The sequence below is a fragment of the Callorhinus ursinus genome, unplaced genomic scaffold, assembly GCF_003265705.2.
Source record: "Callorhinus ursinus isolate GAN/ISIS: 27379988/994484 unplaced genomic scaffold, GSC_fseal_2.0 scaffold28, whole genome shotgun sequence".
Classification (NCBI taxonomy): domain Eukaryota; kingdom Metazoa; phylum Chordata; class Mammalia; order Carnivora; family Otariidae; genus Callorhinus; species Callorhinus ursinus.
In genome coordinates, this window is record NW_027397090.1 from 11171764 (window position 1) to 11194647 (window position 22884).

Consider the following 22884-nt stretch of genomic DNA (forward strand, 5'->3'; position numbering starts at 1 on the left):
CTTTCTTTCTCTCTCTCTCTCTCTCTCTCTCTTTTTCTTTTTCTTTCTTTTTCTTTCTTTCTTTCTTTCTTTTTCTTTCTTTTCTTTCTTTTCTTTCTTTCTTTCTTTTAGATTTATGTATTTATTTTGGGGGGAGTGGAAAGGGGCGGAGGGAGAACAAGAGCCCTAAAGCAGACTTCCTGCTGAGCTCAGAGCCTGATGTTGGGCTCGATCCCGTGACCCCCAGATCATGACCTGAGCCGGAATCAAGAGTCGGATGCTTAACTGACTGAACCACCCAGGTGTCCCCCCCCGTTTTTTTACGATTTTTTTTCTTAAAGCAATCTCTACACCCAACGTGAGGCTCAAACTCACAACCTCGACCTCAAGAGTCACATACATGCTCTACCAACGGAGCCAGCCGCGTGCCCCGCCATGCACTTTCTTATCTCCTGACTTTGCATATGTTGTTCCTTCTGTCTAGAATGCCCTTCCCTCTTTCTCACCCTGGAAAACACTCATTCATCCTTTCAGACTCAGGCCAAGTGGTCTCATAAATACATTTTTCGGCCACTCGCATCCTTTTGGGGCAAAGCAAGGGCACCTTGCGATGGAGTAGAATCAGCTGTGCGTACACCGCTGTTGTAGTGCTTTCTCCTTTGATTACGTGCCTGCCTGCTTCCTTCCAGCACTAGTGTGCGAACTTCTGGGATGGGTACATGCTTTAGTTTATCTTATGTCTCCAAGCAGAAACAAAATGGTGGCTGGCAGAGGAAACAGTCAAAAAAAACAAAGAGGCAACCCACGGAATGGGAGAAGATATTTGCAAATGACATCACAGATAAAGGGCTGATATCCAAGATCTCTAAAGAACTTCTTAAACTCAACACCCAAAAAACAAATAATCCAGTCAAAAAATGGGCAGAAGACATGAACAGACACTTCTCCAAAGAAGACATACAAATGGCTAACAGACACATGAAAAAATGTTCATCATTAGCCATCAGGGAAATTCAAATCAAAACCACAATGAGATACTACCTTACCCCAGTTAGAATGGCAAAAATTAACAAAACAGGAAACAACAAATGTTGGCAAGACTGTGGAGAAAGGGGAACCCTTTTATACGGTTGGTAGGAATGCAAGCTGGTGCAGCCGCTCTGGAAAACAGTATGGAGCTTCCTCAAGGTGTTAAAAATAGAGCTACCCTACGACCCAGCAATTGCAGTACTAGGTATTTACCCCAAAGATATAGATGTAGTGAAAGTAAGGGGCACCTGCACCCCAGTGTTCATAGCAGCAATGTCCACAATAGCCAAACTGTGGAGGGAGCCGAGATGCCCTTCAACAGATGAATGGATAAAGAAGATGTGGTCCATATACACAATGGAATATTACTCAGCCATCAGAAAGGACGAATACCCACCATTTGCATCAACATGGATGGAACTGGAGGAGATTATGCTAAGTGAAATAAGTCAAACAGAGAAAGTCAGTTATCATATGGTTTCACTCAGAGGTGGAACATAAGCAATAACACGGAGGATCATAGGGGAAGGGAGGGAAAACTGAAGGGGAGAAATCAGAGAGGGAGACAAACCACGAGAGACTATGGACCCCAGGAAACAAACTGAGGGTTTCAGAAGGGAAGGGGTGGGGGGAGGGGGTAACCGGGCGGATGGGTATTAAGGAGGGCACATGTGGTGATGAGCACTGGGTGTTATACACAACTAATGAATCATTGAACACTACATCCGAAACTAATGATGTACTATACAGTGGCTAACTGAACATAATAAAATAAAAATAAAATATACATGCAAAGAAAAAAATAGTGGCTGGCACAGATGCTTGGAGTTGCAGGTCTTTAAAACATGTGAAGGTGATAAAAATAGACACATGAAAAAGAAAAGAAAAAGAAATCACCTCAGGTGCTAGCCCTGAGAGATAGTGATTATTTTTTCAGATTCTCTCTTTTCCAGATTTTGGGAACACCTGTTTATGTTTCTAATTTTGTGAAGCAAAAGAAAAACTCCCGATGACACATCGTAAAAGAGATTCCAGAACCTGGGCGTCCAAACCGTGATTTCGCCTTTCCCAGTTGTCATTTGAGCCTCGAGGTTCTTAATTCCAATGTGACTGCCCTCCTTCTGTCCATTTTTGAAATTCCTGTGATTCCGTTGGGAGCCTCCCACCTATCCTCAGTGGCGGAGAATGTTGCTGGGTTGAGAAAGTACTTAATTTTTGGAAAGAGTACGATGACATCCATAGCAAAGGCTGAGGCATGAGGTGGTGAGCCAGGCAGACTGGTGTCCTGTGCAGTCTCGAGAGTGTGATGGGCACGCACTGAGACATTTCCTGTGTGTCACCCAAGTCCCTCCTCAAGCTTGTATGCACGTCATCTCAAGGAATAAGATGGGAAGTACAATTGCTCCAAAAACAATATTCCCTCAAGTTCTGAAGCATAACTTTCTGTCTAAAAGGAATTTGAGCAAAGCATCCTAGCAATAAGCAGATACATCCCCGGGTGACCTCCTTGAAAGGTTCCTCTTATTTATGGGCATAAATTCTTCCTTGTTAAAGCAGTAGTGCATGCAGCCCCGGGGGCTGGATGGCTTACCTCTGGACTTAGCTCTCTCACTTCCTGGCTCTCTGAGCCAGGCATATTCTCACCTCCCCATGCCTTGGTTTCCTTTTTATAAAATGGGGGGAGAGAATTTTCAGTACTTCACAGAGTCATTATGAGGTTTGAATAAGGTGTTAACTGCTAGGTGCTTTTAACAAGTGCCTTGAATGTAACACAGTTTTGCAAATTCTGAGATACACATTGTTCACATTTTATTTTTTTTAAGATTTTTATTTATTTATTTATTTGACAGAGAGAGAGGCAGCGAGAGAGGGAACACAAGCAGGGGGAGTGGGAGAGGGAGAAGCAGGCTTCCGCCGAGCAAGGAACCTAATGGCGGGGCTCGATCCCGGGACCCTGGGGCCATGACCTGAGCCGAAGGCAGACGCTTAACGCCTTAGCCACCCAGACGCCCCCATTTTTCACATTTTAAACACTTCAGAAATGAGGCTATGTCTTACAATTAATGTTTAATAAGCATTTAATGGCCATTTAATGAACAGCACCTTTCTTAATCAGTGGTACTTTAAATAATGGTGCACCGTAGAGTAGATACCATTTATATCTCAATAACTGATGGTGGTAAGAGCTCGATAAATACCAGCTGTCATCTGCATGGTCCTCAGCAGTGTCTTCATCATCATTATCTGGGCACCAACCAAGACAGCAGCATTTGGGTGGTTGGTAGTACCAGCCTAGAGTATATATCAGATCTCAGTTTCATCTGTTTGCATTACTGTGTTCTTAGAAAAGACCTAGCCAGCTGTTCTTCACGTTTGTTTCGTGGTAAGCTCATAATATAAACTATTTATGGGGTAAATTCATGCCATGTCTGTAGTATTCTCTGCATTATGCTAGGGGAGCTACTAAAAATGCTCTTCAGATTAGTCTCTTGAAATCAACAGACAAGAAGACAAATTCTTTATTTTCTGTATTGATGTCTTTTCCTAAAGCCTTTCAAAGAAGTGCTTTTTCTTAGCAGTTCTAAGCCACCATTGTACCACTTAAGATTTACTGTTTGCAGTCTTCTCCGGGGAAGAAAAGAAGCAGTTTATTGATCTGTAACAGAGAATGGATCGTGGCCAGACCTTTTCTGGTTTATATAATGCACTGACTGAAGAATCTGCATATCATTAAGAAGACTAAGGCCTCATAGTTTGAGGCCACCTGTCAGGCATGAACAATAACTGGGGAAAATCAATACACAATATAAAAGTGTTGTTTTTGTGCAGATGCCACCAGGATCCACACCCAGTGACAGCCACGTCATATTATTTCTACCAGCAGTATACTTGTAGTTCCTAATTTGGGGGCTTCCTCCTCATTTTGATTTTATTGTTCAGTTTGAGGGAGGGTGGGAGAGACCAATTTGGATCTGACGTAGAAATCTTCTACCAGGGGGAAGGAGGTTCACTAACAGGAGAGGACCTTGGACCAAAGTGGAGGAAGCTTGACTCAGAAGATTCTGGGCATATCTCCATCCAAATACCTGGACCCATACTTCACACACCCATAATATACACAGCCTGTTTCTTCTTGCCTTCTGTTTGCCCTCAAGAGTTTAAGTGGTGGCATTTACAAGCTGTTATAAAGCAAGAGCACAAGCACTTAGGTCTAGAAAGGGTCCAGGGATCAGGGTTTTGCTTAGGTTTTGTTTTTGTTGCCTTTTAGAAGTATAATGAGTTGAAGAATTCCAGAGGCTGGGCTTCTCTCCTCTGCCCGCATATCTCCCTGCTCCCTCTCCTCTTCCTTATATATAGTCCAGTCCAAAGGTGTATACACATATGTGTGTATATATATATATATTTTTTTTTAACAAAGCTGCATTTGCCAGACATGTGTTGTAGTCATTCCTATTCTTAAAGGTAATGCTCACTTGATCCCTAAAGCCTGCTGTTTGAGTGAATCAACTCTGCTTGCACAGAGGTTACTGGTTTCCAAGCTCAATGCCATGGACCTGAACCAGTGCCTATTTGCAACAGGTCAGGTGATTGCCACATAGGCAGACAGATTAGAGCCATCCTGTCCTCCTGGTGTGCTGCCAGACCAAAAATGGGGACCAGCAGGGAGCCCGGAGGCCTCACACGGAAGGCTGAGAATCACGTCTCTGCAGGTGGGCTGCAGGGTACTCACCAGAGCTGGAGAAGCCAAGCAAGGGAACGGTGGTGTTAGCTTCTGTACTATAGCACAGGCTCATTCAGGCAGCGAAGAGAAGTTCACTAGCTCCGCAGCGAGAAGTGCTCACCCTGTGTGATCACTGAGATCAGCCATATCCTCTGCTTTCCTCTTATTTACTTGTCTTTCTCACTTAAAATCTCCGTGACTATGGCCTGATCGGTTCCTTCTGCATAGCATTTGGAAAATTCTCTTTTCTTCCTCCCGAGCATTTTAAAGCAAATAAAACCAGACACAGGAAGTCTCTAATTCTTTTTTTTTTTTTTTTAAGAAAACAGTTACTATTACAAAAGTAATAAAGGAGCTAAACTCATTCCTAATGTCATCACCCAGGGGCAACCTTAAGGAACATTTTGGTGTATTTACTTCTCATGGTTTTAAATAAATGTATAAATACGTACATCCATATTTTTAACAAAATTAGGTTTATGACAGAATACAGTATTTACCAATGTCCTTTGAGTATTTTGCTACATTATTAAAAGCTCTTAAATGACTTCAGTGGCTACATGAGGACCCAGTATATATGATGTGTTTGTTATGTTGGCGTTCTCCTATTGGAAGGTCATTGTGGGTTTCTGAGTTCATGCTTGAATTCTCAACTTGGAATTCATTAGGTCAGTTTCTTCGGGTTTTGTGGGTCTAGAGCTAGGATCTGGGCACAGTGGAAAAGGAATACTTCCATCTGTATCATTGTTTGCTTTCTTTGCCAGCATTTTTCAAAAGGCATTTTGAAAAAGCAAGGTTGGAGCAGGGTTCCTTTCCCATTCTTGTTTCTTTTTTGTTTCAGTTTTGTGATTGTAATACATCTTATGGTAGTAATCGCAGTTAACTTTCATTTTTTTTTTTAATTTTTTAGGTTTTTTAGAGAGGGAGCAGGGGAAGGGCAGAGGGAGAGAGTATCTTATGCAGGCTCCACACCCAGCACAGAGCCCCAAGTGGGGCTCGATTCCACGACCCTGAGATCATGACCTGAGCCGAAGTCAAGAGTCGGATGCTTAACCAACTGAGCCACCCAGGCGGCCCTCAGTTAAATTTTAAGTAGAGGATTCATATAAAGTAAGAAATAGGGTGCCCAACGTGAACTCCAGTGTTTCCAAACCATGTGCCACACTATGTCATGTGAAGGTTATCTGACAGGACAGTGGGAGATATGGAAGACTTTTTAAGAGAGGAGCTGACCAGATCACATTTGTGTTCTAAAAGACCAAGTAGGTAAAAGGCTTTGAAATACCTCAGAAGGGTCCCCATGAACGCATCCTTTAAAAATGTGAACGCTTGGTACAACAACAACTACTCTAAAAGTGCAATTGAGTGAATGAAAGTGTTGAGCCAACCTTTGGAAAAGAGGCTTACATGTAAGAACCAAAAATGGTTCGTGACGGGCTATAGAGCAATACCCGTTAGGAGGCCATTGGCATTTGAAGGCCACCTTCCTAAAAACAGCCGCGTTTCTAGAGAACCCTTTTTATCTCCTGGAAGAGTACCGTGTCTGGAGACCTGCTCCCGGTGCCCGTTCCCGGGTGCATGTGCGGGGGCCGGGCAGCTGTCACCATCGTCCATGGGCTGCCTCACCCTCACCCGGATTGGCACCCTCCGTGAGCGGCCATCTTTGCAAACAGACATCTAAGATTTAGTGTTGTACGTATTTTTAAATGATCCATTTTGATGGGGCTCTCTTTATTGTTTCAGGTTGAATGCATTTGGGAACTTGATGCATAAAATTTGCATGACTCCTCACTCCTTTCTGGATCTGTCATTGGATTCCAGCCAGCATGGCTCACACCACAAAGGTTAACGGCTGTGCGTCAGGTAACTGTGCTCTGGAGAGTGTGTGTGGGTGTGTGTGTGTGTAAGTGTATGCCTTTGCTCAAGCTGATTTCTTATTTCTTTTTTAATAATGGCTAGATATTAATTAGCAAGTTGCCTAGATAACTAGGCTTTCAAAGAATTTTCTATCCAAAGAGGATGGTTTTTTGCCTTTTTTTTTTTTTAATCTCTTCGAGAATTCGCTTTTATCTTTAGAGTCTTTATGTGAAGGAATCAGTTAGGTAAATTATCACCCAAGTCAATTCTGTTGAAGTGGTGAAAGATAAATGTAAAATCCTGAATGCTGATCCAAGTGTAATGTGCACTCCTCTCGAACTTCTTTATGAGGGATTGAGCAACGAGAGAGGGAAGTGAGTCTGGATGCTTCAAGCCAATTCCTATTATCCACTCCCAGGCATCTTTCGTTTCATGTTGCTACACAAAAAGAAACAGGGGCTAGAGAAGAGCATACTAGTTGAAGTGACTTTCCCGGAGAGGAATATGCCACAAGCCATATCATGAATCATGAGGACTAGAATTCGCAATTCTATTCCGGTTACATTAGAGACCTGTGTAGCTTGCATATCTCGTCCAATATTGCTTATATAAGATTTGGGAGAAATTTATAGAACAAACACAGAGAGAAGCCTCCCAAGAGACGGCGTAAGACAGGGGGCGACCACCTGTCCAGTATGGAACGCCAGGTGTTCATTCCACTCTTGAATGATCTGCCAAAGAGCAGAATGTACAAGAGCAGGCAGGGATTGTGGGTGGGGAGTGCTTGTGTGATGTCTGACCCCAGTCCTGGCTCTGCTGCTCTGACTAATGGGAAGAATGGGGAGTTGGAATCAGGAGCCCTGAATTAGAGCCCCATCTCCAGCACTAACCCTGGAATACGGAACAGGACTCTTTCTCCATGTGTAAAACGTCAGTAAACACATCTACCTGCAGGGTTAGGACCCATGTGAGAACCAGAAGCGGACTTACAAGCGCCCTGTCAGCTGGAAAGCTCTGGCAAGCCGGGGATAGGCGGAGCCCTCTGGAGTGGGCGGAGCCGGCCCGCATGTGACTCTCTGTCCCAAAGGTCTCAGCTGCACGCATCCCCTCCCCTCTGGCAAGAACGCTGTAGCTCGCCCCAGACCAAACCCAACCAAACTCGATGGTTTCTTCTGGGACAACTGGTCTCTCTCTCTCTTTATTCTTTTGCTTGCCCTTTCTACTGCCCAGCTTCTCGGGGCTTTTATAGATCTTGCTCGGGACTGCTGTCACTAAGACACCATGAATGACAAAAGCGCACATGTCATGAGCACTTACTGTGTACCACAGTGGCCCGGATGCTTTGCCTGCATCATCACGGTTAATCCTCACAGTAATCCTACGAGATTATACTGTTCTCACTACCACCACCATCCCTATGTGATGGCAGAGAAACTCGGGCACTCAGCTAAGGAAGAGAAATCAGGATTCTTCCTTGTTTCTCTGGTAAAATATTTGGTAAAGGAGGAAATTGAAGCATTGTGAAATTTCTTGAGTGCTGTGGGTGAGTCTCAGCCCCCCGGGATGCTCTCCTCCCCCATCCCATTCCTGCCCTCACCTGCGTTCACATTCAGAGGAAGTGGGGGTCTGGGGTTGTTGGTGCCTCCAGATCTTGACCCTCTGGCATCTCTGGCATATTCCTGTCTCCAAGGGTTTATGTACCTACCTCGTTTGCCCTCTGTTCCTTTTCAACTTGACTCGTCCTAGAGTGTCCCTTTCCCTCGTTCCTAAAGTCTGATGACCCAGCTATAACCTTTCCCCCTTGCCTAACAAGTCTGTGCACTGAGTTTGGAAGCAAAGGGAAGCTCTCTGATGAGTGACTTCTGGGGTGTCTGGGGATAAATGGTTACTGCAGACAGGTGTCGGGAGCAGGCAAGGGACAGTACTGTTTATTCTAGTGGCCATGACCTCTACAAGCAATCTGATTAGAGGCTCAGCCAGACACAATTGCTTTAGTTATGCTCCCACACACACACACACACACACACACACACACACACACACACATGCATTTTAGAAAATTTTAAAATATAAAAGTTTAATATTTTCTTAAAAAATAAAGCAGGAATTACTGATAATACCACAACCCGGAAATACATGTTCTGCTTATTTTCCATGCTGTCTTTAAATTTTGTATATTTCACACAGTTGAGATGATGTGCTTATAAAAATCATGATTTTACCTTTTCTTTTCCTACTCTATATTACAAAAGAAATAGCTGCCCACTGTTAAAAAAAAAACAACAAAATCATACTCAAACAATGCAAAAGTATATGCTGGTTATAAATACACTGTTTCAAAATGTAATTAACGTATGAACATTTATAGGCTGCAGATTAAGATGAGCTAAAAAGGGCTTTTTGGCGGCAAAGGAGGGCTGGTTACTGATCCTTCCGGTGAGAAAAATAAATAATTTCAGTAGTTCAGGAAAGTTTTTAATGTGGGGTAAATTGTGTATTTTATTTCACCTTCCAAAGATAAAGTATAATATCAAATATACTTTTTTATATATATATTTAAACTGTATTTCCCCTATGTGTGTGGTACCCAAAAGGAGTCTCGACCCCCACCCCCACTCTAAAAAATCAGTCTTTGGGCTCCATAGAACATGAGGAAAAATCCCATATAAAGGTTGAGGTCAGGGCATTGGCACCAGAAACACTTTTCATGGTCTTAGGAACAAAGCAGGAGCAAAAGAAGCCAGCTGAGAAGAGAACCAGTTGGCCGAGCGGTGCCCTTGGCTGCCAACACGTCTGAGGACTGACATCCCACATTCACGTCCCTGTTGAGAGTTGAAACTGAGGAAGGGGCCGTTCAGAGTCGCTTTATCCTTTGACTTCCCCATTGAGTCCTTCGGTTAGCTTGAATAAAAGGTACTGATTTTAAAAGAAGAGCAGTTAGTTAATGCTGTAATTTGTGAAATGTATTGCCCTAAGTTTCAGCGACAAAATGCATAAAGGTGATGTGCCAGGCACCTGTGTGCATCCCGCCTAGCTGAAGAAATACACTTTACTAGTACATGGCAGAGATCCCTGGAGTACCTCCGGTGTGCCAGGCACTGTTCTGGGCACTGGGGATTCAGCAGAGAACAAACAGGCCAAAACTCCTGCCTCCAAGGACCTTCCCTTCTGGTAGAGGCTGAGGGTTTCTGTGGACAGAGCATCCAGATAGAATAGAGGACTGACTTACGCTAAAAAAAAAAAAAAAGTATTCACCGTGTATTCGAAATTCAGATTTTGCCGGGTGTCCTTGCTTCTTATTTGCCACACCTGGCAGCCTCACCTAGGCACCCCTCCCAGCTTCATCTTCTTCCTCGCCATGTACCCCCTCAGCTTCAGTCATGTCTTTGTGTCTGTCACCTCTCCTGCACAAGATCTCCATCCTGCCTCTGTTGACCGGTCCGGTTTTGCTTGCATTCATTGCAAACCCTTGACGGTGGTCTTACAGAGAGTCCCCTAATGTCATTCGTTAATGTGATGAGCTACAAGCATTAATAGAAATTGCTTGTGACCGTTCCCTGTTCTTGTGGACACCTAGGAAGTACATGGGGGGGGGGCGGGGGGCGTTGGTTAGGAAAATGGCTTTATTTCTGCGCTTCGGGGATGGGGACAGTCTGCCTTTTTTCAGGTCTCTCAATCATGTTGTGAACTGGATGCACTGTTTACCTCAGTAAACACTAATTATTAATGTTGTGAAACTTTAATTAGAGCTTCGACTCTCTTTTGAAGCTAACGAACAAGTGGCTTGTCAGATGAAGATAATATACCTGCCCTGCCTTATTCACAGGGAAAAATAAAACAGTAGCCACAAAAACACTTTTTAAGATGTAAAACGCTAGTCCGATGTCAGGGGAAATCACCACCCCCCCCCCCCCCGCCGCGCCCCTTGTTCTGTGAGCTCATTCCCGGTCTGAAAAGGGCCTGTTCACAGGCCACCGGGCCAGGCCCTTTCAGATGCTTTGACTTTGAGGCAAGAACTGTATTACTGTCCTGTGTCTAACAGTTAAATGAAATAAACAGATGAGTATTAGGGAGTACCATTTTATCCCTCCCCTCACCAGCCTTATTCTTGCTAATATTTGCCTTTGGTAGTTTATTATGGTTTTTCTCCCTCTTGCTATTCCTCTTTCAAAGCATAAATATACATATATATATATTTTTTTTCCAGATAACTATCTATTGACTTACTTAGGGTACTTATCGAACTGCATTAAAAACTTGGTTCTCATTTTAAATTCTTATGATAAATTTCATTAAGTCTTGTTGTCAGTCATTTGGCTCCAGGTTTTGTCTCCATGCTGATCTTAAATGAGGTACAAAGGCCGCTGATAAGACCAGGTCAGCCAGGGCCCCAGACTCATGGCTGAGCAGGTAGAATTCTACCGCTCAGTGCAAGCCACTCGGTTGTGTAAATATTTTTCCCGGGCAGCAGCATTTCTCAAACAGAACTCTGAGCCCACTGCTGTGAACCCGACAGCAGGAATTAATTGCGTGCTGTTTGTCAAGTGTGAGACCAGTTTGCCCTGACTGGTCTGGCTGGAACCGCCCCGGGTTTTCCGAGACCATCTGTAAGGAAAGTCTCAGCCTGGCAGAGGTGGGGGTGTGTGTGTCTCTGCTGGTGAGTCTTAGACCTGTGGTCTTCATCAGCCTTCCTCCAGAGGCAGAAGGTGAGCTGATGAGATGCTGAGGCTCCTTCAATGTGTGAGTACCGTCCGTGACCCTCCAGGGTGTCCTGGAAAAGTCTGCCAAAGGATGAAATGTGTGTTCCTGTCTGTGCTTTGCATTCCCTTGTAAGCGGTATGTTCGGAGAGCTGAGGGTACAACACAGTTGCCTGACATCAAAACAGAGGTAAAGGGCTAATGGGGGTCTTTATGAGTCCACCTGTCCCTACTTTTCAGATGACAAAACACAAGTTGCCCAGCCCACACAGTTAGCCAATGGCTAAACCAGACATTGAATGCAGAGAGTCTTTTTCCCTTTGTTCAGCACATTCTGTTGACATTAAAAGTCACAAGTGTGGCAACTGTGAAGTCCTAAGTAAGTAGATCAAGGGGGAAAGTATGTGTTTCAGGAAACTCCGTGAGACCCAAAAGTAGAAGAGTTGTGAGTAAAATGTCCTCCCTGATAGAGGTTAGGTTGATAACGTTAGTTTCTTCTTAGTGTGAATTATCTCAAAGAGCCAAGTTAACAAACATATTAGTATTGAGTACATCATGCAGTTTCATCCTGTTACTCGGTGTGCTTAATAATCAGATTTCATTTCAACTTTAAATGAAACTGTTCGTTTTTTGTTGATTAAAGGCTCATTTCACGTTGAGGTTTACAAATAATGTATTTTCTTATAGTGAGGTGTTCCAGAAGATAGTTATTTTTTAAGTATTAGTTACATTTGAGTTTCACATTGCCGAGACCGCCTACAAATAAGAGACACTGGATTTCAGAGACTTGCCTGTCTGGTTAAATCAGAACCCCAGAATTCAGCCCCCAGAGACATTCTGGAGAGTCCCTCCCTCGTTGGGTCTTGCTTGGTTTCCACACTCTTAAGGCTTCCGTTTTAACCAGTAGCCCAGCTTCACCTGATAAAGCTCCAGACTGTGAGCGAGTCCTAATGGGTTAAGCATCATTCAGATTTCAGACAGGCGATTAAACTCTGCAGTTGAGCCGAGGAATGATGCCTTATCTGGCAGTGAGTCCCAGCCTGCCTGGGTGTAGGAAGGGTAGAATCCAGGCTCTTGCCTGTCCCAGGTGTTCGGCAAAGATACACTCTTCGGTTGGAGACTTCTGCCCAGATGCTGTGTGGGCGCCAAGGGAAAAGAAAAAACACAAAAGAAAAACCCAGCAGGGTGATGCGCTCCGATGTTAAAGCCTTGAGCTGTTGCTCTCCTTTGGAAGCTGCAGAGTGAGGCAAAGGATTAAAACAGCCCTTAACTACAAAATTTGAATATCCTGTGCCCTGCTCACCAGCAGACTTCCCATCGGTGAGTATTGGCTTGTGTTTCTGATTATGCACTTCCCCTCTTTCTCAAAGGACTTGGGTGGGCCAGCTGAGCCCATCCGAAGTATGGCTCGTTAGCTTCCTTTCCAAGGGTTTGCCGTCTTCCTGTGTCCCGGATAATTCCAGTTCATCTCCTTTTGTGCAGTTTCTGAGAAAGGTTTGTGTGGGCTTGGGAAATGAATGACCACAGCTCACAGTTTCTGCTTTGGGGTCCTTCTCTCTAAGAGGCTGTTTGATTTGATCTGGCATAGAAAATAGCGGCATAATTCTCAAATTCACAGAGGTCGTAAATTCTTGCTCTTTTCTGGCAGCATACCTAAAAATTGCATGGAGGAGACTTCTCTAATAAAAAGCTCGTAGAAGACTCAGCCAGGAAATCAGATTTGATAGGATTCAAACACTTGTAGAAATTCTAAGTTTAAAAAAATTTTTTTGATGATTCTGTTTTTCCTCTCTTGGCGTCTCTGCTGGATATTTTTGGAATGAGCTGGAACTGATTCACTCATTTCCATATGCTTTAGGAAAAGTATGCTCATGTTTCAGAGGCTAAGCCTGGTTCTGCTTTGGGCTGCAGTTCCTCGTGAATCCTGAAGATGAGAAGTGTTTTGAATATGCGGCCCATTTGTATCTCCTAGTGATCTCAGCTGGTAGTTCTGTATGGACAAGTGATCTCACAACTTAAAAATATGTATGCGACTATTTTGAGGATTTTTATTTTAATTGTGAGCAGATTTCTAATCTTAGCAGCACTTGGAATATGATTAAATAATATTCTATAATATTCAGGAGACCTTTCTAACCAACAGATAGAAAAGCAGAACTGTGAACATGAAGGTAAACAGGGCTGTTGGACAGATTGTTGTTGGCTTGATGGGATGTGTTCTCATCCCCAAAGTTCAATCTGTGGACTCTCACTCTGTCTCATGTGTGACAGGCCAGCTTTGAGTGGCCTGTGACTTTCCTCCTGCTGGGTCCGGAGGTTTGGTACAGTTTCACCCGATGAACCTTTATTTAAAGGAGGTGGTGCTTGGAATGATGGTTTATGGAAGCAATGGGCTCTGAATAGTCACAGGTGCTGAGTTTATTTTAGGTCCTTTCTCGTAATCTCAGTTAAGTGAAAAAGTTTTCTCTCTGCGGGATCTTTCATACTCCGGGCATGATCTCTGTTCGGTAGAATCAAGAGACAGTCACGTGATTTTCTGAATCTAGTCTCACAATGTTTGGTTTAGTCAATCAATCCCATCAGCTTTGCAAATAATTTTGTGAAAACATTGATTCATCCTGCACTGTCAGATGTTCCCATTCCTGCCCACTTTTCTGAGGGCCTTTTTCTCTTGCAACAACTGTCCGCCAGGCGAAGGCTTTTTAAATGTTTGTATACAAGCAGGCCGCAACAGGCACTTTTCAGAGTCTCCTGGAAGAAAAGAAGGAGGTCGTCCCCAGACTCGAAACACAAGAGAGAGAGAGACTTGGTATTTCTAAAGATTCCTAAGCCCAACCACGTGGTGTCTTCACCCCCATAGTTACATGCATCACCTCTTCCTTTCTTCTAACAAAAACCCAAAAGTGTTCCTTCTTCCTCTGCTGCCCGTCTCCTCCTCCGCTCACTCCGTATACCCACCACGTGTGGCTGATGTATTTCCTTTCCCCCAGCATTCCCGATTGACTGACAGGGATGCAGTAATCAAATCAGGGGCTCATCAGGGAAACGTGGGCTTTTTTGTTTTTTTTTGAGGCAGTTCATCTGGCGTGTTCCCCTCCAGCTGGGAGGACAAAGACTCATCTGTCTTGCCGTGAGCTGTCCCAGGAGGCAGTAAAACCTGCCGGCTTTCTGCGCCCTCTCTCCCAGCCGGGACTCCACCCCTGCAAGGGGTGAATCAGCCCGATGATACACCGATTGTTAGAGCGCGCCAGGGCGGAGACCTGGCAGTCTGTAGGCCGGTAGGGGCGGAGGGAACGGTTTACATGTCAAACCATTCCAACAGTGTAGCTTACAGGAAAAAAATTGCAAAACACCGAAGCCCTGTGCCACCAAGTTTTTCCATTAACGCCACGCTTTACACAGCTTCCAGATCTGCCCCAGGCACAGCTGCCTGGCAGTGTCACATCGTAAACTTCTGGGGGGTAAGGAATCCCACCAGCTCCTGGGCATGGCCCTGTACACTCTCATGCATCAGCCAGGAGCTGTGGATTCTCTGAGCAGAGCTGCTCACACATTATTGAGGCACTAGGAACCAGCATCTGGAACTTACCTCCACCCCCAGGATACTGCTTTTTAAGTGAAGAATCCCCAGACAGAAAATCTTCCAGAAAGGTAAAGGGGGCGGAAAGCTGGGGGCTTTCCCTCTGGGGCTCTTATTCTTTGGTTTTCTGTCCTCTGGCCACTTTGATGACAAAAAGGCAGACTTTGCAAATAGTGGTGAATTTAAATCAGGGTGTTGCTTTGGAACGACCGGAAGGAAGGATACAAAACTCAGTGAAAATACTTCAGAAGTGCAGTGAGCTAGCTCATTCATTCAGGAGCTCACTTTTAAATGACCACACAGAAACGTATTTGGCAGAAGGGCAGCTGTTCACCTTCTTTGTGATATGGACCAACCCTGATGTCCTGTGACGGTGGGTCTCTCTTTGCCTTACTGTCACTTCTTTGTGACTTTGTTAAGGATGGCTGGCAAGATGAAGGAGCACTGAACCGTCGATACTTTTGTTATTTTTTCAGTCTCTCCAAACCTGTTTGGCTTTCACTACCTTTAATCTCTATTCGCTCCTAACTCTGGGCTTTTGTTTTTGGCCTCATTTGGACAGAAATCATGATCTGTTTCTGTGTCTTCAGTCCTGAGGCCTGCAAAAATCTTGGTGGGCCTTCCCAGCCCTCCAGGGCTCCAGGCAGCAAGAGACCAGCTCTGGGCAGAGGGTCCTGAAGCCAGCGGGGGCTTCTGCACCATCCCCACTGCTGTTCCCCAGCCCACCTGCCCTGTTCCCTTCCTAGGGGCTCATTCAAAGCCCTGTTCTCTTGATCTGGATGGCTTTCCCATACCTCCCAAGCCCTTCAAGAGCAGCTTCCTCTCTGACCTGTTCCAACAAGCGTTCTCAGGCACTCCCGGGGGACGTCACCCCTACCTCTTCTTAATTCCTGGAGAGCTGTGTATTTTAATGTAGAGTCAGGGGTATATGCCTCACCAGTCTATAAGCGTTGAGGTCTCAGGAGGCAAGAGTCACATCGTCTACACCTCGGTGTACCCATTGTGGCTTGCTTAGTATTCCGCCTTGGGTCCCCGGGCTCTGTGTTCAAGGAGCGCATGTTTGCAGCACGCCTACCTTGTTGCCGGCACAACGCTGGGCAGCGAATCCAGAGCGAGACACGGGCACAGTGCCTGCTTGAGAATCTGTGTGATTGAATTGAGCCCTGCCATTGGCCTTTGTTACATTGTTACTCCCTTTGCAGTTTACTCCCAGCCTGTGCACCTGGGTATTTTTCCCGGGTGGACAGGTGGCTTTCAGCCCGTGGCACACACTCGCTGACAGCCTTCCCCCTCTTACCTCTCGCCTCTAAGTGCAAGGGGTAGGATCCGCTTTCTCTCCATCACGTGCTCTGATGTAGGCTTAAAATGACACTGTCGGTTAAGCACCTTGCATTCCAGGGAGAGGTGACCAGATGTAACGTGGGTTGTCCAGGGAGGATGCTGGTCCAAGGCCATTTGGAAGGTTCTTTCTAGCTCCCATGGCCACTTTCTTGTTAGTGACCTAGCCAAGAGACAGGAGGTGGAGCTCTCACCAGTTCCTTTTGCCCCAGGCTTGTCACCTGGTTTGGTTCAGCGGGCTAGTTGGAACTGTGGATGAGAAACCGAGTTGGTGGCTTCTAAGGTTGGGAGTATGGCCAGCCGGTCGGCCTGCGTTCTTTCCCACAGTTCTCTTGGGAAGGTCTCTACATATCCCTGCCCCCCTTTTAGATGGGAGGAAATAAACGGTTATTTAATTAAATAATTATTAAATAAATTATCGCTAATAAATTATAATTATTATAACCCACAAATTATAAATAAATATTGAATAGACTCTTACTGTTTGTGGCGTCTATAGTCTTTGTGGCAATCTAATTTGAAGTTTTAATCCCCTTATTTCATGCCTCAAGTCATTTTGTCACAGGCCTTTTAAATGCTGATTTTAAGGCTCAGGTGAAAATATATTAGGAGACAGTCTGTTTATCCAAATCTGATGAAAGTAATAATCGGGGGGCACCCCAGACTGTAAAGAAAGCCTGACGTGTAGAAATTCAGTGTGACTGGTGTTAAGACTTCAGTGGGTTTGAGGAAATGCGCTCTGTTGAGTAAGTTGTAACGCAGACAGAGGGTTTCTTCCTGGCACTTTTAGATGCGCCCATCACCCGTAGCGTCCTCGTACTCATCTTACCGTCCTGGCCAGAATCTCACGCCTCTGCTGGGCACACCCTCCTCATGTTGACTGTGGCCTCTCCTTGGAAAATCTCCCCTTACATTAAAGTCTTAGAGCAGATCCTTCAAATCCAGGCGTGTGAAGGAGGAGTCCTCTTCCGATACCCAACGCTCTACACACCTAACAGGGCAACAAAGAGCTAGAAGCCCTTGCTGGATCTGTCCCGTGATCCCCTTCGGGTCCTGTCAGCCCTTTGGGCCGTGGTGGAGGTGGGTGGAGAAGGAGCCAGTGGGGACGTGGAAGGGAGCTCCACCCACACCGCTCTCCCTCCCTGGAGCTCCCTTGGACACCAGCTTTTGTATCGCACCCATCACCGGCCCAAGAGCCCAGGCGGGGTGAAGTAGCACCATAAGGTATTTGGATTCTTTAGGGGCTGGGGGGAGCTGTGAGGAGGCTAAAATATCACAGACATAACCCAGGCCTTCCATGAGAGTGGTAACAGAGCATCCTGCTTTCAATCTATGACTTTTCAAGATGAATTACTTACAGGTGGGGTTTTTGCACATTAAGTTTACCTCCAGGAGACATGGTGGTAGGGATCCTAGGCTGTTGTTTTGGTCTTTATTTATTTTTTTAAGATTTTATGTATTTGAGAGAGAGCAAGGGATAGAGAGGGCGTGCACGAGCGGGGGGGTAGGGGCAGAGGGAGAAGCAGACTCCTCGCTGAGCCGGGAGACCCCGGGATCATGACCTGAGCCGAGGGCAGACGCTTAACCCACTGAGCCACCCAGGCACCCTGGTCTTTATTTTTTTAAATGAAACATCGTGGTAGTAAGAGAGCTAAATGCAACACAAGTCAGTCAGTCAATATGCGGCAGAATGAGAATTGTTTTTTCTAATTTGTTTTATAGTTTGCTCCAACAAGGGAACAAAGGGAAGAAAGGGCACCTGGCTGGCTCAGTGGAACGTGTGACTCTTGATCTCGGGGTTGTGAGTTCATGTTGGATGTAGAGATTACTTAAAAATAAAACCTTTAAAAAAGGATAAAATAGGCAAGAAAAAATTGGTCACCTGGAAAATGGGAAAGGAGAAGGGATAGGAACAGGAGTGAAATTGGATCCCAAATGGATAGCACGAAGTCCTCGCTCTGTGTCACAGCACTGAGGCCTGGGAGTGTGTTCCGTGTGACCAACCCAAGGTTTTTGTTTTACCTTGAATCAGTTGCCAAGATTTTTAAGTTAGGTAATTTCGTATAAAAATACTAATTTCTTCAGCTTCCTTTGAAAAGTCAAAAGATGTGCCCTCGCTGGGTGGGGTACTTCCACAGGCCCAAGTGAGCTGGGGGAAGAGGTGCTGTCTGGTCTCCCCAGCTGCCCTGGGCCCCTCATTTCAGTTACTAGCCTGGACTCTAAAGGTACTTGAATTTATGATCTGGACCCTGAGGGTACTTAGATGCTTCAGGGGCTGCCCCCACTAGGGCTCTGAGCTTCCTGTAAGCCAAAAGGAAGAACATGCTTTGAGTTGCAGATTTTGCTTGGTTTGAAGCGGGGGTTCTCCTTCCTGGCTTCAGTATAGACTCATCTGGGGAACTTCTGAAAATTCTAATGCCCCTGGCTCCTCTCCAAGAGATTCTGACTCATTGGGGTGGGGGGCAGGCAACTCAGCATTTTTTTTTTTTAAGATTTTTATTTATTTATTTGACAGAGAGACAGCGAGAGAGGGAACACAAGCAGGGGGAGCGGGAGAGGGAGAACAGGCTTCCCACGGAGCAGGGAGCCCGATGCGGGGCTCGATCCCAGGATCCTGGGATCATGACCTGAGCCGAAGGCAGACGCTTAACCAACTGAGCCACCCAGGCGCCCGCAACTCAGCATTTTTAAAAAACAGCCCCGGGCCATTTAATTGTGCAGCAGAGTTGAAAACTTATGGGAGCGGGGAGCCTGTCTGGGAGGTCCCAGCATTGGCCCTTACACAACTTGGAGGCTAAAAGTGATGTTCTTATGGTGACCCCTCTGGTCCAGAGGCCTGCCTCCGCTATAAAACGAGGACACGGACTTAGAATCTTTGACGTTTTTGTACGTACATCTCTTTAAAAGGAAAAAGTAACCCGCAGAGTGTGGCTCCTCTGGAAGGAATTAAATTGACTGAGTGGGCCCCGGGCCCCTGCAGCGGGGGGTGGGGGGGGGGCACGGCACTGGTTGAGATGCAGAGGACGAAGCTCCTCTAAGTCTGTCGGGATGTGAGATGTGTGCACAAGTAGGAACAGAGGACAAAACAAGCTGTTCTGAGAGCCTGGAGGGAAGAGGCTGCCGGAAGGATGAGGCGGACAACTTCAGACAGCACTGATGCTTTAGCTGGTCTGCACAAACTTGGAGGATTTTTGTCTGGGAAGGTCGGGAAAACACATCAGAGGGGGAAAGAGCAATCCAAGCCAAAATGGGTTCCTTCTCCTCCCCACCCTTCAGAGACACCTGCTCCCCCACCCCACCTCCGCCTTCCTCTGCCCTCGGAAGGTGCAGGAAAGAATAGACCTCCAATGTGGCCTTTCACTACTAGGTAGCATTCACACAGGGATGGAGCAGCGAGCGATATGGATGATGTAAGCCTCATCTGTAAAATGCCAGTGATCCTAGTTCGCTCCCAGGGCCGTCATGGAGTTGAAATGAGTTCGCATCTGTGTTGTGGGTTAGATGCAGGTAAGGGGGCCGCTGAGAGCCTCAGAGCCCCGCTGAGGCTGGAGGGGTATTAGCAACCGCTACCAGGGAGAGCAGGACCGTACCGGGGGAGGAAGGTAAATTCAGGCTGTGTCAGGAACTCTGCATCTCGCGACGTCCAAAATGTAACTCACTGTTACACTCACTACTTCACTGAACATCAGTTTTCTCTCTAGACTAGGGGACAGCCCCCTGCCCCCCGGACTCCGGGGAAAAAGTCTTGATGCAGTAATCCCGTTCCTTCGTAAGCATCACAACTGCGGCTCAGCTAGGCTTGATTGCAGCCCAGAGCCTGCAGCCGCCCCCCAGGGGATGAAGACTGTTGGTGCCCTCGGGCAGCCTGGTGACCCAGAAGGCTTCCGTCTACAGTGCATTTCCCTTCTCACTGGGAGTCTCCCTTCCCGGCTCCTTTGCACCTGTCCGAGGAAAAGCCTTGAGTACATCCCCGTCCTCCCAGGTCTCGTTTGGTTGCTTCTTTTGTACATAAATTAAGAAAGAGTAAAGGCAGACAGGTGTGTCTTTCTCCCAACAGTAGGAGCCTGTGTGACCGGCACTTTCCAGGCAGCAAGAGCTCCTATCTTTAATTATTCTTCCTTCTCAACCTTTGTCCTCCTTCATAAAGGACTACATATCTATTTGTATACTATGACTTCTTCTGCTGGACCTCACCTTAATGGAAGCACACATACAAAATAATTACCTTCAGCTGTTTTGGGAATAAGCTGTACTTTTGTTTGTTTGTTTGTTTTAAATAAGCTGTATTCTTAACCCAAACACAATGTTCGTGAAATAAAAATTCAGCAGTATTCTCTTTTGCAGGATTAAGAAACACTACATTCAGATGCCTTCCTCCATTGAGTTCTTAAGAACAAGTCTTTGGATAATAATACCTAGTTTGGAATATAATCACGTGACTGAGTAGTACCAGAATTTTCTCACAAGTACAGAGAAAAAACTTGCTGTGTTAAAAGCAAATGATAAAACAAGCCTTAGGGAATTTTTAGGATGATGGGTGTTTCCTAAAACTGGTTTGTGGGGATGGATGCCACAATTGTATACATTTACTAAAACTCATCAGACTATTCACTTTTTTAAATGGGTACATTTTATGGTCTGTAAATATCTCAATAAAGCCTTTTTTTTGGAGCCCCTCTCCCCAGAAAAGTAAAAAAGAGACCTAACTCAAATCTCTTACCTCAGGTAGGTGTTTTTGGGTAAAATAACTTGGAATGATTTGGACTCTGTATTTCAGAGTATCTGGCCCTTGAAGCTTTGTTCTTAGCTTATTATTTTTCTTTGAATCAGTTTATTTATTTGATGTAAAATAAGCCCAGATGAGCCCCACATCATCTTAAAACGTTTAGTCCTTGTAGCTTCACACAAAGATTTGTGTCCCAAAGATTATTATCCGGCCACCAGATCTGGGCCAGGAGGCTGGAGCCAGAGGTAAATGGAGTGAGGTGTGTGTGCATGGCCCCCAAGATGAACCAGACAAGGCAAATTATAAAATTGTGCCTCTCTCCTCGTAGCTACACCCTGTTTTGGATTTTGCAAAGCAGGTGATTTCGAGTCATCCCTAATCTTTGCTAATCTCTGTTTTATTGTTTAGAACGGGTTTTGCTTGTTTGCCCCATAGACAGAGTTCAGTAAATCTTGTTTTTCTAGAGTCACTTTTATCCAGTGTTCTTAGGCCAAGGGAAGAATGTGTCTTAAAATACCATCTCTTTTCTTTTTTCTTTCTTTTTTAGGTGATGTATTTAAATCATTAGAGGAGCATATCATTCTTACGTTTTAAAACAGAAACCAAAGGTTGCTGAAAGATGTTACCATCTTAAAACAGAATGCACTTGTTGGGGAACTTAAGTCTGTGTCTTTGAAAGTCACATGATCGAATTTGGGTGAAGACGTGTAAGAGAATATGAAAAAAATTAAAAGCTCGGGTCTGTGGTTTACAACAGGAGTGTTTTTAGCCTTCAAATTACACGTTGCATTAACGAAGAGTAAAGCAAGCAGAGAAACCACTTGCCTCTAGCCCAGCCTGGGCTCAGCCTACAACTGAATCATTTCCTTCAGCAGATGGCTGCTGAGTTATAGTTCGGATTATAACAGGGAGCCTTTCTCAGCACTGGAGGCTTTGGGGAAGGGACTCGGGGGAAAAACAGAAAGCATTTGTTGCTTTTCTCAGTTCTTCCTCGATTTAGCAGGTTTGCAACTGTATCTCTAGGTCAGCATTTCAGGTGTCTAAAGAAAATGAAGATAGCGTGCTTGAAAAATCGAAAGGGGCATGGGATCTATCTGCCTCCACTCCTTTATTCGTTGCTCTTAAGATCCTTGCTAGCAATTTTGTTGGTTGGTAGATTTTGCTGTCTCTCTGGCGCTTGGAGTGCTGGAATTAAACTCCACAGCCAGGAGGCTGTTAGTTGGTCAGGAAATTCCAAATGGGTATAAATAAATTCTCTGCAGCAGATCCTGGGCTCTCTGCCTGGCTGATGTGTGTAGCGCCTTTAATGACGAGGGAAGTATGCTTGAGACTTGGCTTCCTGCTTGCTGAAAATCACAGTTACTTTGTTTCTGGGGAGGTGAGTAAGAAAGCCCAAAAGAAGAAAAAAAGGAGAGCGTGAAGTTTGGGGGGAGGGTGGGGAGTTGGGGGCTGGTGAAGTATGAACTCAAGCTCTGTGTGTTAGGAAAAATGTTTGCTTTTATTACAAGCTGGAAAGGATACCTCGGTGCTTGATTTTGGGTTCACTGATCATTTCAGCTTTGACATAAAGATGTCATTGTCGTGGGAATGAAAGGTTGTACATATAGGCTAAGGTTTGCGTTTCTGAGTTTATGGTTTGTTTAAGTTCCAGAATTTCTTCTTTTCTTTCTTTCTTTCTTTTTTTTTTTTTTGTGTGTGTGGCTAAATCCATTTTTGGTCATTTGTTTTCAGCTCTGTGTTTCTAATGGGGAGCTGTTCTGTGTGCCTTAAAGCTGGCTTCTTGTTCTTGTATAAACACTATAAAACAAAATATGGGCTGTGATTCATACAGTTACTCCAATTCTCTCCCCCCTCACCCCCCCCGAAAAAAACCTGATGCTGTTTTATTAGAAAAGCCCTTTCTGTCCCACTGTCTCAGCTTGTGCTCCTTTGCTTTCCACAGAATTTTCCTAGAAC

The 22884-nt window shown here is 45.2% G+C and overlaps 1 protein-coding gene across 9 annotated transcripts in view; it reads left to right on the forward strand.

Moving 5' to 3' along the window:
- Nucleotides 1-22884, forward strand: part of KANK1 (KN motif and ankyrin repeat domains 1) — a 207596-nt gene that overhangs the window by 132297 nt on the left and 52415 nt on the right. For 8 of the 9 annotated variants that reach the window (XM_073878118.1, XM_073878116.1, XM_073878112.1 and 5 more), the window contains one exon: nt 6473-6592. In XM_073878118.1, coding sequence (XP_073734219.1) covers nt 6556-6592 — 37 coding nt within the window. In that variant the 5' untranslated portion in view covers nt 6473-6555. Of the gene's footprint in view, nt 1-6472; nt 6593-11156; nt 11293-22884 lie in introns of those variants that run through there. The other variant, XM_073878119.1, reaches the window with a different exon arrangement.